Source organism: Manduca sexta, unplaced genomic scaffold (genome assembly GCF_014839805.1).
Source record: "Manduca sexta isolate Smith_Timp_Sample1 unplaced genomic scaffold, JHU_Msex_v1.0 HiC_scaffold_2956, whole genome shotgun sequence".
Taxonomy (NCBI): domain Eukaryota; kingdom Metazoa; phylum Arthropoda; class Insecta; order Lepidoptera; family Sphingidae; genus Manduca; species Manduca sexta.
Genome location: NW_023593973.1, coordinates 3,955 through 17,950, shown reverse-complemented (window position 1 = coordinate 17,950; position 13,996 = coordinate 3,955). Strand labels below are relative to the sequence as shown.

Sequence of the window (13,996 nt, the reverse complement as noted above, 5' to 3'; positions counted from 1 at the left end):
ATACCTCCTAATACACCTTCTCGTACCATAGAACTAGTCATGCGTGTAACCCGTCTTTGTCTGTAAGTTAGTCACGTTTGTTTTTAAAACAGTAAAAAATATATATTTACTGGCAGAGAGTATCGGGGTGTTGTGTGTCTCTCTTACAAAATCATTGCGTCTGTTTCATTTGTAACAATAACGATTATAGAATCTTACATTACGCGCGGATCCTTCATAATAATGTGATAGTTATGTTCGAAATAATCGTTAGATAAGAAATGCATAAGAGGTGCCGGAACATGGATTTATTGTGATTAGATTGTATAAACCGTGCGTAGATTAAACGAAGTCCTTCCGTATGGTGAAGATTTTTCTTTGATGTACAAAATTTTGGATGAATGACATGTGGAATGAAATGAACCCTTTATTGGTTAAAAAATAATGTGACTGTAGCGTGCCATCCAGAAGTAGATTCAGCTCTTCGGGCACCTCTTTTCTGGCAACCTTTTTAGGTCCTACATATATTTTTCTTGGCAATTGTCAATTATTTTGGCGTGCCCGGATTATTTCATCGCGTGCCACTGGTTCGCCATCCATGTTCGGAAATTAAAGACATTTTGTAATGAGCCATCAAAGTTCTAGGATGTGCATAGATCGCCGAATTCTTTAGCATAAACATTTATATTCATTGTAATCAACCAAATTTGGGGACCATTTAAGAGTCTCTTCCTCTAACTTTCCTATCCTAACTCGGCAATTAAACATCTCTCAATGGGTCGTACTTCCGAATCATTCCGCCGCGACCACAATCCAGTACAATGTCCCCAGTTGCGTAACTTCACCGTATAAAAGACTGGTAAATTAATCCGATGGGGCCCTTCTTAAATCGTCACGTTATGCCTTGTTGTATATTAGTAGACGTTATTTTAAGCTATACAGCTATTTAAACCATGCAGGTATACAAGTGTTACTTATTTCTAGGCCTGTTAAGGACTTTGCCCAGCGGTCGTCCGATATTATGGAAACGATATATCGCTCAATCGCCCATAAGGTTGGACGGTAGTGCTTAGCTGCACTCTCCTTGCCAAAGCAAATTAAAGTCCTCACCAGACATAGTGTGGAAGGGTGTGATATTCTCATCGCGTTCATGTTGAACCACCGCGCTAAGCTAAGTGTGGCATTTTCTGTGTGGCGTCTTCCATACATTATTAATAGTCACTCGGCAGCCAAGAGCACGTGATCAAGATTCGACTTGAATATCACACCCAGCAACGGTCTCTATCTGGACTCTAGGGAGGACTCTCTTCTTCTACAGTGTCTCTTCATTGTTGAAGGTTGGCCGTCAGATTCTTGTTATCCTCCTTGTTATTGGCTCTTAAGATGACATTTAAACAATGGTAACATTGTCCACAGAACATATTCACAGTGCTGTTGGACTCCGAGATGTCGATGTCTGCGCCGATCGCCCGCTTCCAGGAGTTCACGGAGTACAAGGACGTCCAGCAGTACGGGCTGAAGGTTCTCTCCACACTCGCTTAAAAAGTATGTATCCTCATTATATGTCATTTACTTTGCACTCCTTTGAATGCCTGTTAATAAAAGTAAGTTTTACATTTATATTTAATATTTGTCTAGCTATAACGGTAAATGACACTGGACGTAAAACTAGATAGGTTGGTGTCATTGTCTAAGAACTTCCTCGCGTTTATTAACAAAGCCAGCATTAACAAATACTTAATAATATCATTAAATATAAAATTTATAAATTGAGATCAAAAGCCATTCGACAATTGTAATACTTAAAACAATTCAGTAAATGCTCGAAAGACCTTATTACATGAAAGTTTAAAACTTATTTCTTAAAAGTTTCTGTCGTCACATTGAATGTTTTTTCCTGTTGCGATCAATATAAGGAAAGCCGTATTTTCCTTATCAACAACTTAACAAATGCCAAACCTAGTTCTAAAAATAACCGTGTTATGCAATCAGGTCGCCAACGCCCATATACATGCAGAACTACCTGGAGTTGCTCGACAAACTGCTTGTGTCCGAGATACCGTTGGAGCCAAAGAACAGAGTGAAAGAGAGAGATGATGAAGAGAAGGAGGACAAGTTGCTGTGCGCTACAGAAGGTAAACTATACTATGAAATTTTGTTTTGGCATTAAACGTAAATAGAGGGGTGTTTATTATATCTACATTGTATTTATAAATTATTTATATTATATTATACAAACTTTTTGAAGCACCCTGTATGTTAGATGTATAAAATAAAAAGGTGTTTTAAATTATTTTGACAAATTAGAATCCTACATGGCTACATAGAACGTCATTTTTAACAACTCTAATGCTTCTGAAGATGTTTAACACCTAACAAAGAGTGTTATAAATACCTGTATTTAACATCAGGTTGTATTTCAGACAAAATGCCGTTCACATACAGCGGTGTGGCGTGCAGACGCCACGCGAACCGGTGCTGGGGGTTCGCGTGCCAGTGGCCGCTGTGCGCCGAGCCGCGCACCGGCGCGCGCTGCTGCTGCTCGTGGAGCGCCGCCATGCCGCTGCTCGCCAAGCCGCATCTCGCCACCGACATGCTGTGCGACAGTCTGGACGCAGGTGGGTACAACGTACGAACCGGTGCTGGGGTTCGCGTGCCAGTGGCTGCTCTGTTTAATGTCTGGCTGCTGCTGACATGACTAGAGAGATTATTCGCCAGTACAATGGCCTTACGTGCTTTAAATATATTCAATACTATCTGGTTTGAATGGGTCACTGGTTGAAACTGCCCTCAAACTGATGTCAAGTTCTTTTAAATGTAGTGTGCTAGAATATTGCCAAATGCTCCTGTATCACAAATCTGCTAGTATTAAAACACATCCAAGATAACTTCATTATGTAAAAATATTTCAAAATTACACAATCTAAAATATCATTAACACCTGTCATTTCACAGGGGGGCCTATATCTATGCTGGCGCTACAAGGAGTACTGGAGCTGGTGAGACAGCACAACATCGATTACCCGGACATGTACGACCGGCTGTACGCCATGTTCGAGCCGGAGATGTTCGCCACGCGCTACAAGAAGCGGCTCATGCACCTCGCAGATATATTCCTTAGTTCTACGTGAGTATATAAATTTAACCAAAACTAAAAAGTGATGTCCTTCGGTCTAAAAGCAATGTTTTTTGATTACAGCACCTGTGAAATATTGAGTTGAAACTTAATTGGAGTTGTTCAGATTTTTATGTTGGCCATAGGATTCATTACATCTGCATTGCATTCATTGCCTATTTGCATATCCTTTCAGAGATACAAGCTTGAAGTTAAGTCCACAAAGTGATATATTCTAAAGCATCAAATTAATATTTTTGACAGACATTTGCCAGAAAGTCTAGTAGCGGCGTTCGCGAAGCGCCTGTCCCGGCTGGCGCTGGTGGCGTCTCCGGAGGACGCAGTGGGCCTGCTGCAGCTGGTCGCCAACCTCTTGCTGCGACATCCCGCTCTCAAACGCATGATCTGCTACGAAGACACACCAGCTATAAGTATGTTTTACAGCATGAAATTTGATATGAAAATATGACAGTGTTGTCATCAAAACAGCAAATTTTTATCATTTGAGTATCAACATGTTATTGATTATAAAATTCCTATTTTGTTAATTGTTTTATCATGTTTGACATTATTTTTGTCACAAAAATATCACAATTTAGATATAGGGGTAATTTTGCTGTAAATAAAATAAAGATGTGTGGTCCCAGTGTCAGGCGACCCGTACGTGATGGAGGAGACGTCGGCGTCTCGTGCGCGCGCGCTGGGCTCGCTGCTGTGGGAGGTGTGCGCGCTGCGCCGCCACGCGTGCGCGCCACTCGCCGCCGCCGCCGCGCGCGTGCTGCTCGCCGCCAGCACCGCTGCCAGCGCCGCCAGCGCCGCCACCGCCGCCGCCGCGCCGCTCGACGCGCACAGCGTACGTCTCACTACTACACAATCTAACACGCATGCGCAGCGCCAACTACACATGCCTAGTCTAATAGACTCGAGTCACATTCATTCACCTGGTATGGAACACACATGGCAAAAAGTGGGTGCCTTGGTTGGTTAGGCACCACTGCTTACCCCTTCGGAGACAAAACCGGGGAATATGTTGTGTGTTAATTCGCGTGCTACACAGAATCACCACACACACTTATAAAGCTGGTCCTGCATGTTTTGATCCTGCTCAAATCGACGTCAAGCTTATCACTTTAAACTAGGTAGTTTTATATGTACAGAGTGTTTGAACAATTAGGTATAATTCAAGCCATTTAAACTCAAATATATTGTCAATAATATGATGAATACTATGTACACAGGTACTTTTAATTATGAAATTCAAGTAATCACAATTTCCAGCTCATATACAAAATATATGCTAATAAAAGTTACACTTCACAGATGTTCGACGCGGAACTAAAAAAGAGGTTCAAGACTATCGAGGTGAACTTCGTCCGGCCGCAGGGCATGGCCGCGCCGTCCGGCGAGCGGCTCCTGCAGTACTGGGAGCTGATGGCCTGAACACAACCGCAGCCCACGCGACGGTCCGCCAGGTTATAGCACTTACATCTGCCACGTACTGTGAGATTGGGTGATTTTTACTGCATTTTCCTTGGTTATAACAGTATTTGTGATATGTGGAAACATTGAAGAAGTTAGTTTGCGCCACTGTTGATGGCTACTACTGTCGGAAATGTAACGACTCCACTAGAATACACACTGTCACTGTCGTACTGTCAAAGCACTGGTTTCACGCGTGACGTCATGTCCATACATTCTCGACAGTGAGTGACCACGGTCAGCATCTACAAAACCGGCTGTCTTATATAGGGTGTTGACAAATAGGTATAAGAAAACACTACAACTAAAAAAAGGAATATGTTTTTGGTTATAAATTATTTATTTAATATTTGGTGTTGTCGTTTTTAGGAACTAGCGATAAGGTTGATGTTATTTACAGTGATTTTGGCTGTTGGATGTATTTATTTATGGCGCAAACGATAAACCTGGGTCCATATAATTGTTCTGAAATGGCACCAACATGTTAATGTTTAAATGAAACATTGAAAATAGTAATGATGACGCTGTCTGCATTATATTGCATTATGATTGGATGGTATATGGTATCGGATTTTTCATTTTTTTACACATTTTAAAACTCACTAATTCAAGTGTTTTATTGTAGAAAATTTACAAATTAATACATTTAACCGATGAGGATGATAAATTGACATTATCAGTTTCTCATTCAAATATGTCTCAGGATATGTTCTCCAAAGGAACTAAGTAAGTTTAAAGCTAGCACAACATCTTTTCAAGTGGTATTTATGTTTAAAAGTTTTTTTTATTTATTTACCAATTTTACGATAACTTTGGGAGTAACCAATTCAATGAAAGAGAATTATCTGTAATAGGTTTAGCACAGTTTTATTTACGTATAAACTTGAGTTTATACTGCCGACTTATTTTTCAAATTGCAACATTACATTCTTTTAAATTTTCGAAAGAAGTAGATTAATAAAAATTATTAAAAAAAGCATTCGATCTCTTATTTATAAAGTATTAAAAGGTATTTATCTTTGCCAATTTAAAACAACTCGTTATGTCATGTTTAACATTGGTAACACTGAACATAAAGTAATTAGTCTAACACAATCTTCTGTAGTCATAGGTCAAATTGCATGATCGATTAAACCATTGATCATACAATTTCGACATACTCTATTAAGTAAACAGAACTATTTATATATTTTAAATTTACCGAAGTAATTTAAGTCATAAGATGACTATGCTAATGTATATTTTTTTGGTTGTTGAGATAACCAACGAGTATCGACTTGAGCAAAGCCTAATTTGCAGTGGGCACAGTGTTCCCAGTTGCCTAATTAGAAATCTCAAGGTTTCGAACCTTTGCTAGTTGATGGCATATATCTGTAATAAAACAGTCCTCCAATAGGCCTTTTTTTCTATTCGATCTTGTGTCCTTGATCCGTTGATTTTGCGCGACTAGTGTTTTCAAAATTATTCGACACGATCATTGTAATTATGTAAGATCCTTAACTCGTATGAAAAGTGCGAATTAAAAATATCCCTTGATAACATCGATCACGGCTTCCTTGACAACCAACAAAGTATGAGTATAAAGGCTTGAATCAACTAAATTCCAAATAAGCAGATTCGTGTCTGTGTTGACCTTAAAGATTTACAATACATAATGTTAATATATTAAAGCTGTGTGTGCAAGAATGGCCTAACCGAGTTCTTATATAGAAAATATATTATGTTTGAAAAATATCCCTCATAAATAAATAAGGTAAAGATCTCACATTCGAACTGTAATATTCTAAATCTTACAAACTAGTAATGTTATAATGAAATCAACAATATTATTAATTGCCATTTTCAAAAACGATCCTAATTATTTTTTCGAGCTATTTAAAAAATGAACCAATCAGAACAAAGTTTTCTTTGCCATGATAACAAATGACATTTCAAATGGTTAATTCTTGGAATGGGATTTAAGATTGAGATTGGGATCGTCTATCAAAAACGGCTGTAAATCGCACCTGCACTTGGCCGTTCTTGCTCTACCAACGGCTTATCTTTAACTGTCTTTTCTTTATGTACACTATAAGGGCCTTATTATCAAATTGCAAGTAGATTTTGGCACTGAACCCTTGTTTAACTTTACAGGTTGCTATAACCAAAAGCTGGTTCATCATTAATTTTTAGTGTCGCATTTTCGCTATAATTTTATCATATTTAGCGTTTCTATCATTCAGTTGATTTGAATAGGAGCATATAAGCTTTTATTTCCGATATTTGGATTTTACTTCAAGGCTACAAGCTTTCGCTATTTTTTATCCGACTACGGCTAACCAAGGAAGGATAATGTCTGATTCCTTCTAACTATAATCTTCTCCCTATTTTTAGAGCGTGGTGTGGTATTTTAAAACAAATTTTGTAGAGAATATCTTTGAGTATTGTTGATGAAAATAAATTGCCACCTGTGCAACTAAATCAAATATATTGCTAGTCATTAAGGCCTAGCATTCTTTAACAAGATTGTTCGAAACCATGTGCAGCTGACGCCTATATTTATGGCAGGTTTGAATTTAGCGCCATCTATGTCGATTTAGACTCTATAAATAGTAAATGCGTCGGGCTCGTAAGTAACTTCAGAACGTTCATAAAAATTTGTGTCGAGTTTACATTTGAAAAGTAAAACTATTATGTATTTGATACCAATATGAAGACAAAACCATCGTATCGATAAGAATTTTGAATAAATTTTGCACTCGTAATGTTAATGTTAAACGTAAGTGGAGTTAATGTTGTAATTTGGTTAATTTTATTTTTTTACTATACGTGTATTGTGTGCGTCTGTGATTTAGGAAACGGATGTCGATATGTGACATTGGCATTTCCCGAATATTATCGTCGAATTTCTCCGCCTTTTTCATGAAAAATAATACGGACAATGTTTCTGATTCACGCCGTGAATAGATGGGAAATGGTCGATAATAATCGATATCGATAAAACAAGTACATCACTATAAAATAAAATGAACACTTCCAGTAATAGTAGATGCTGTGTGACAAGTGGACCAGTTTTTCTACCTTGGTATATTAACCCTACCGCCCCCAGTCAAAAGTATCGATGTTCGGACAACACTGGTTTCATACATATCGATAGTTATATCGTTATGTATGACATCAGATTTATGTGTGTTGAGGTGTAATGCGGATTAAGTGTGTCGTATGCAGGTCGATAGCAATGATTTATATTGTTTTACACTCAAAGGAAAGTCATTGATATTATAAACTATTCCAATTTCATCCTGGTGTAACTAGAGATGTGCCAATATCGACGTTTTATGATTTTATTGAATATTGCTCGGATGTAATTAAGCTGAGTCAACCTCGATTCCATATAATTAAAAAATGTAGATGAAGCATTCCGACTTGCATGCGACACACTCAGTCCATTATATAAACTCGTTATGCAGTTAACGTTGTACGGAGGTAACGTCTTCCTGTCCCCTAACATTTGTTTCGCCCAGTTTTGTTAGTTTCATTCCAGTTAATGTTCTAACTAGGTGTTGCTAAGGATAAATTAAGAATTTATTTTGTTAAAACTAACACGAACGCCGCCATTGGCCAGCGTGACGGCCATATTTATTTAACATTTTATTAATTGTAGTTATTTTTAATTGTTTACGAAAGCCTCGCAGTTTGGGGCGCGGCTGGTGCAGCGTTTGTTATCATAGGATTCATCTAATATTAGATCATAGGACAAGAGTTACTGGCGCCGGATAAAGCTGTTATAATCTTACCCATAACGGTGGACTAGCATGTTTTCTCTAGACATGAGTTGTAAAAAATCAGTCAGAATCCTATTTAAATGCTATAAAATTAGCTAAGTATATCCGACGCGTGATATTAGGATAAATAACAGCAACAAAAAAAAATAGTTTTTGCTGTTTATTACATCTTGTGAATTAAGGACGGTATATGGAGTTTTCAATAATTAATTAGGTCCTATTATATCAAACTGTTGTTTCGAAAACCATCGGCCAGTATAAAAAAGTGCAATAAGTCAGTGCCATGACTCAAAAATATGTTACAAGTGTATGTAACTGACATTGAATTAGTTAAGTTTATAGAGCATACTATGCTGGTATACAAGAGGATGTTTTTAATGTGAATATGTTGTTTAAAAAGACTTTTTATTTTCATTGTATAAAAATTGGGAATGATGATGTAAATCTAATAATAGGTTTGGCAACAAAACACATGTTCAGCGATTAACTATTATTTTTAATAACCGATCCCAATCGCTTTTTTGATCTTTCCTAAAAATAGACCAATCAGAACAGAGCATTTTTTGACAAGCTTACATGAGTAATTTTGAGTGGTCCATTCTTGGAATCGGATTAACGATTGAGATTGTGTTAGTTTGTTGAAAACGCCTAATAAACATTAAATATAATTTTAAAAAAATGTGGCCTATTTGTAATTGTGTCCAATAACAATGTGAGAACACTCTGTACAATCTGAATTTTGCATTTCCCTAGTCTCATATTCACATTAGGCGTCGAACTTTACTACACCAATGAAACCCGACCCACCTATAGCCATACTTCCCCTACAATCCCGGAGGTGTTAGTACAAATACTTTTTATAGAAATTGCAGTGTAAAGAAATATACTCTAACCAGTATTCAGGCTATTTTATTTCGAAGATGATAAAATTCGCATACGAAATTTAACGTATATTGCAATGAATAATTAACCATAAGTAGTTAATTTACTTTATAATTTCTACTGAAAAATATTTGTATCGCACCTTCCACGAATCTCGCACGCAGCCGCGCCCGTCGCATACATTGTGATTATAGCAACAAAACTAGTTGTAAGCTAGTGTAAGCCATTATTTTAATATTCATTTAATGTTCTATTATATTAATGATTATAAAAATAAAAAGTACTGAAAATATTTTTTTTTATTTCTCTATTATAGTATGTATTGTGAAAGTTCGAAGAAAAATAAAAATGTCTCTTATTCTCTTCCAAATTCCGATATTAAAACTATAGAAATAATAATTACGTTTATTCAAAATATTATGTATTTAGTTTCACACAATACTGGTAATTAACGCAGTCATATTTGTGTAACCTAATTATTATAAACCCAAAAGCATACATTTCTCAATTCCATTGTTAAATACATTCTTAAATTCCGCACTTTTCGAAAATCAGTCGTATAACTCTTACATAAAAGTAATATTACAATAAACGTAACTATTTATAAATAAGAAATTCTAATAATATAACTTCTTATCCAGTTTGAAAACTTCTCATGTTATAAATGTCATGAATCAGAATTATATAAAAAAAATACATTTATTGCAATATTACCAACAACACGCAACGTAACATATGCTTTTAGCAATAACATCATAACAATTTAATTTTTAAATATTCCACATGTAACAAACATAGCTAAAATTATTATAAACATTTACGTATATAAAATAAAAAATCTAAAATCACTATCGGTAACAAAATTCGATGTAAATAATGACAAGTCTTTAAAACTAAAATGAGTCATGAAGAACGACTTGAATGTAGATGTAATGTCTATCGGCCGATTTCAATAAATAATCTGACTTTTGAAATGGCCTTTGCTGCCGTGCTAAGCGCAAAAGCGATATGTCAGGGAAACCTTATTTCGAGATTAACGAAGGTTTGTAAAGATAATTTTGTATATAAAACTGAGATAGCTTTAAGGTTTTTTTAATAAGTTCTAAAAAAGATACCGGTATTTAGGTAAGTTCATTGGATGGGTATATCTTTAAGGTAACTGACGACAAACAAATCAAGATTATTTTTTTTGAGATATCGCTTATGAGCTTAGCATAACAGTAATGGGTTAACAACAAAAATGGACCAATCAGAATCAAGTTTATTTGACACTTACCAACGACTTATTTTGATTGGTCTAGTCTTCCCCATTGTATGAAATTGATTCGGACCGTTCATTGAAATCGGTTGTATGCCGTAACTAGTAACTGCAACACTGTAGAAACTTGACTAGAATATTATGATTGTTTTAACTTCATATAGCAGAGTACTTATACTGGATCTAACTGTAATTTCAGTCGAAATATGCCAATAAAAGCAGTCAGTATAGGAGACCGGACTCATTTTTGTTCTTTATTATTATCAAATATTTACGTTATATAAATTATAACACAGAAAGAATTATTTAAATCCGGTAAAAAATCAACAAGTTATAAGTCTTTCAATTTCGGTAGAAGGGGTAAGTAACAAAAACAGAAAAGAGGCGCAATACCCACGTGTGACGTCATCGGGCATTACGACGCGTGCGAAAGAAAGAGATGAAGCTATATTCCCACTTCGGCACATAGTAATATTTGAAATATGAATTACTGGCTCATTTTTAACCAATTTTAATACAGTTTTCGCAAGAGGGTTTTTTTTTCGTATTATTAACCATTACATATAGAATAATGAACAAAATCAAAACAGGACGGTCCCCTATTATGTTATCATTTGTAACTTTCACTTATTTTAATCAGCTGGGTTTAATTACTAGGATATTGTGATACAGAGCTTCTTAGAAATAAAATATATAGTTTTAAAATTATCTTCATTAAAAGTATTTATGCAATAAATAATAGAGTGCAAATAACTTGCTATTAGTTGACAGTTACTAGAGACAGTATACAATAGCATCTTCAAGTTAAACGTCTAATGATATGTGGTACTATACAAACTAACCAAAATATACAATCAATATGGGAATATAATCAATATGGGAGAACAGGGGAAGTACATTACGTAATTCTAACGGCACTGTCAAATGGCGGGCGTTCAATGCACTTTACCAAAGTGTTTCGGTGAGGCTTTAAAAATATTAAACAAATATCGAACAGCGTTTCAAATAAACTTTAAGAACCTGACAATGGTATTAACCGAGTTGTATACTATAGATATCCATATATTTTTGGCTGTATAAATTTTTATTTACGATTATGGAACAAAATTGGTGAATAACTATAAAATGGTAATGTCTCAACGCGCATTGAACATCCGCCATTCGGAGACCTCTACGAGCTAGGGCAAGATTATTATTGCAAAACATTATTTAAATAGACCCAAAGACATTCACTACATTATTATCTGTATTAAAGGCCCTTTTGAAACAGGTCGTATTTGCACAAAATCCATTGAGTAATCATCGGTCATATTTAATATTGGGCACAGCCTTTCCATAGACAATTTATTGTCTTGTCACGATACCATAAAGCACTCTTTCTATTTTATATTCTAAAAGCGTTTATCAATTTCTTTCATTAAACTCAAACTCATCAATATTATTACATAATCCACTATCTTCATTGCCCACAAAGCAATCGACATAACTAATATAGTACGTATTCTCTTTGTTCTGGACGCGGCTACACTTGATGCAATGTGCGTAAGAAAGACAAGACACCCGAAGGCCTTTTACATAAGGACGGACGACCCACAAAGTACAAACATAAATTATTCAAGTATTCAAACATTAGAGAGAAAGACAGCGCCCTAATCATTTCTTAAAACTTATCAATTTCACATCACCCTGTATACGAAACAGAAACGAAGTCACTTCACAATCTGCTCTTGACTCTCAGTAGAAGTCTTCTTATTATGACAGCATGTTATTTGAGGACTCTGCTCTCTCACTTCTTGTCTGTCATCATCTTCTTTCTTTTTGCAACAAGTCTTTGGCTCGTGGACTACAGCCTTTACCTCTTTACCGCAGCACTTCTCCTCTGGCGGTGGGTCTTGCTTCCAACACGATCTTTCCGACCTCAAGAGTTCAACATCTTCTACACTGGGAGTATCTTCTTTCTCGTTCTCTGTGTGACAATGGGGTTGAGTTTTCTTGACCCGTGCTACTTTTGAGGGGCATTTCTTGGCGCCGTAGTGGCAGCTGCTCTCGCCGGCGCCATCTTGCGCCGTGGAGGGGAAGTAGTGCGAGGGTTGTATGCACGTGCGTGTCTGGCAAATGAAGAAGTCCGATTCTGAGCTTAAAGACGAGTCTAATAGAGGTGGTGTTGTGTTCTCCGCTGTAAAGAAAAAGGTACAGTTAAAAAGAGATGTATGTTTTCAAATTACTGTAAATAATAATAATATCAATATGTTGCACAAATTATAAAAGCATATCACATATTTATAGAAAGAATAACTGACGAGAAAAATAAAAATATAGACGACTAAAACACGCTAAAAAGCTTCATAACTTAAATCTACCTGGAACAAAACAAAAGAACATAACAGAGTAAGCGATGCGGTGTAACAACTAACACAATAGTTACCAAAATATTTCTAATAACGAAAAGGTATCTTTACATTATAATAACAAACTATAAAATTACACGCAAAATTAAACTATCAAAAGGAACTGACTATAATAAAAAATATAAAGGCGCAAAATAACATAAAACTGCCATCTCAACTGCAACACTATAAGTGCATACCACGCTGGCATCGTAACGTATCGCAACGCATCGCAACGGATCGCAACGCACCGCATCGCAACGCAAAGCTAATACTTGGCGTGGAACGGCTCCGGCTCGAGCCTGGTGTCGGTCTGCTGCAGCTCCAACGCATCCATTTCCTTGCACAGCTTGCCTTCGCACACCTCCCAACTACACTTCTCCGTGTTGCACCGGTCTTGGACAATTAGTGTGCGTGTTATTTAGGAGAGGTGTGAGGTTTAGATAATATGATCATAGATGGCGCTATGACTGCATGATAAGACTAATGTGTCGTTCACGTGTTTGAACTACATACGATTATAAACAATAAATGTAACGCTTTATAAAGGATGTGGCCAAGTGTATAGAGTTTCATATTTCAGGTAGTATTTTTTTTTGCTTTAATCCACGGAGCCCCCCTTACTTAGGATTGATGACGTCGGGTTGCCTAAATATCAAATACTACTATACGTACATCGTAACGTTAACTGTATTTAATTTAAATTCCATAATTAACAAAACACATGTAAAAAAGTTAAGATATATAAAGATAATAATTTGATAATTTTATGATTTATAAGCAACAGACGGAAACAAATATATGTATATATGTTGATCCATGTTCTTACCGGTATCATCGCATTCAGGAGTGCATATGATGACTCTTTTGGTACTGAAGCACTGCATCTGCAGGCGTGTGAGCTGCGTGCCGAACAGGAAATAGCCTTGAAATAACAATTATAATATTTATTTATATTTAGTTTACAAAATAATAGACAAAAAGCTGATGCTTCTCATGCGTGCCCATGCTCTACACCTGGTTACGAAGTTGAAGTGGTTGGAGATTGTAACCTTCGTCGTGACTTATTATTTTTTATATGTTCTATTTTTAGAACTAATTGTATTTTGTATTGCCATAGTTACTTCTCTTT

The 13,996-nt window shown here is 36.2% G+C and overlaps 2 protein-coding genes across 2 annotated transcripts; one reads left to right on the top strand and one right to left on the bottom strand.

Annotated features, from left to right (window-relative positions):
• Window positions 1-932: 932 nt before the first annotated feature.
• On the top strand, window positions 933-5,550 carry LOC115449664 (nucleolar complex protein 4 homolog B). The gene is given in 10 exon segments (XM_037446396.1): window positions 933-938; window positions 1,396-1,487; window positions 1,972-2,114; window positions 2,403-2,495; window positions 2,498-2,532; window positions 2,534-2,597; window positions 2,935-3,106; window positions 3,359-3,525; window positions 3,742-3,947; window positions 4,415-5,550. Coding segments are annotated over 10 exon segments (1,098 nt in total). The 3' UTR covers window positions 4,535-5,550.
• A 6,106-nt stretch (window positions 5,551-11,656) lies between these two features.
• On the bottom strand, window positions 11,657-13,789 carry LOC119188570 (the record flags this gene model as incomplete). Its single annotated transcript, XM_037446395.1, is given in 2 exon segments — window positions 11,657-12,653; window positions 13,694-13,789. Coding segments are annotated over 2 exon segments (563 nt in total), but the record flags the coding sequence as incomplete, so codon positions are not given.
• Window positions 13,790-13,996: the final 207 nt, after the last annotated feature.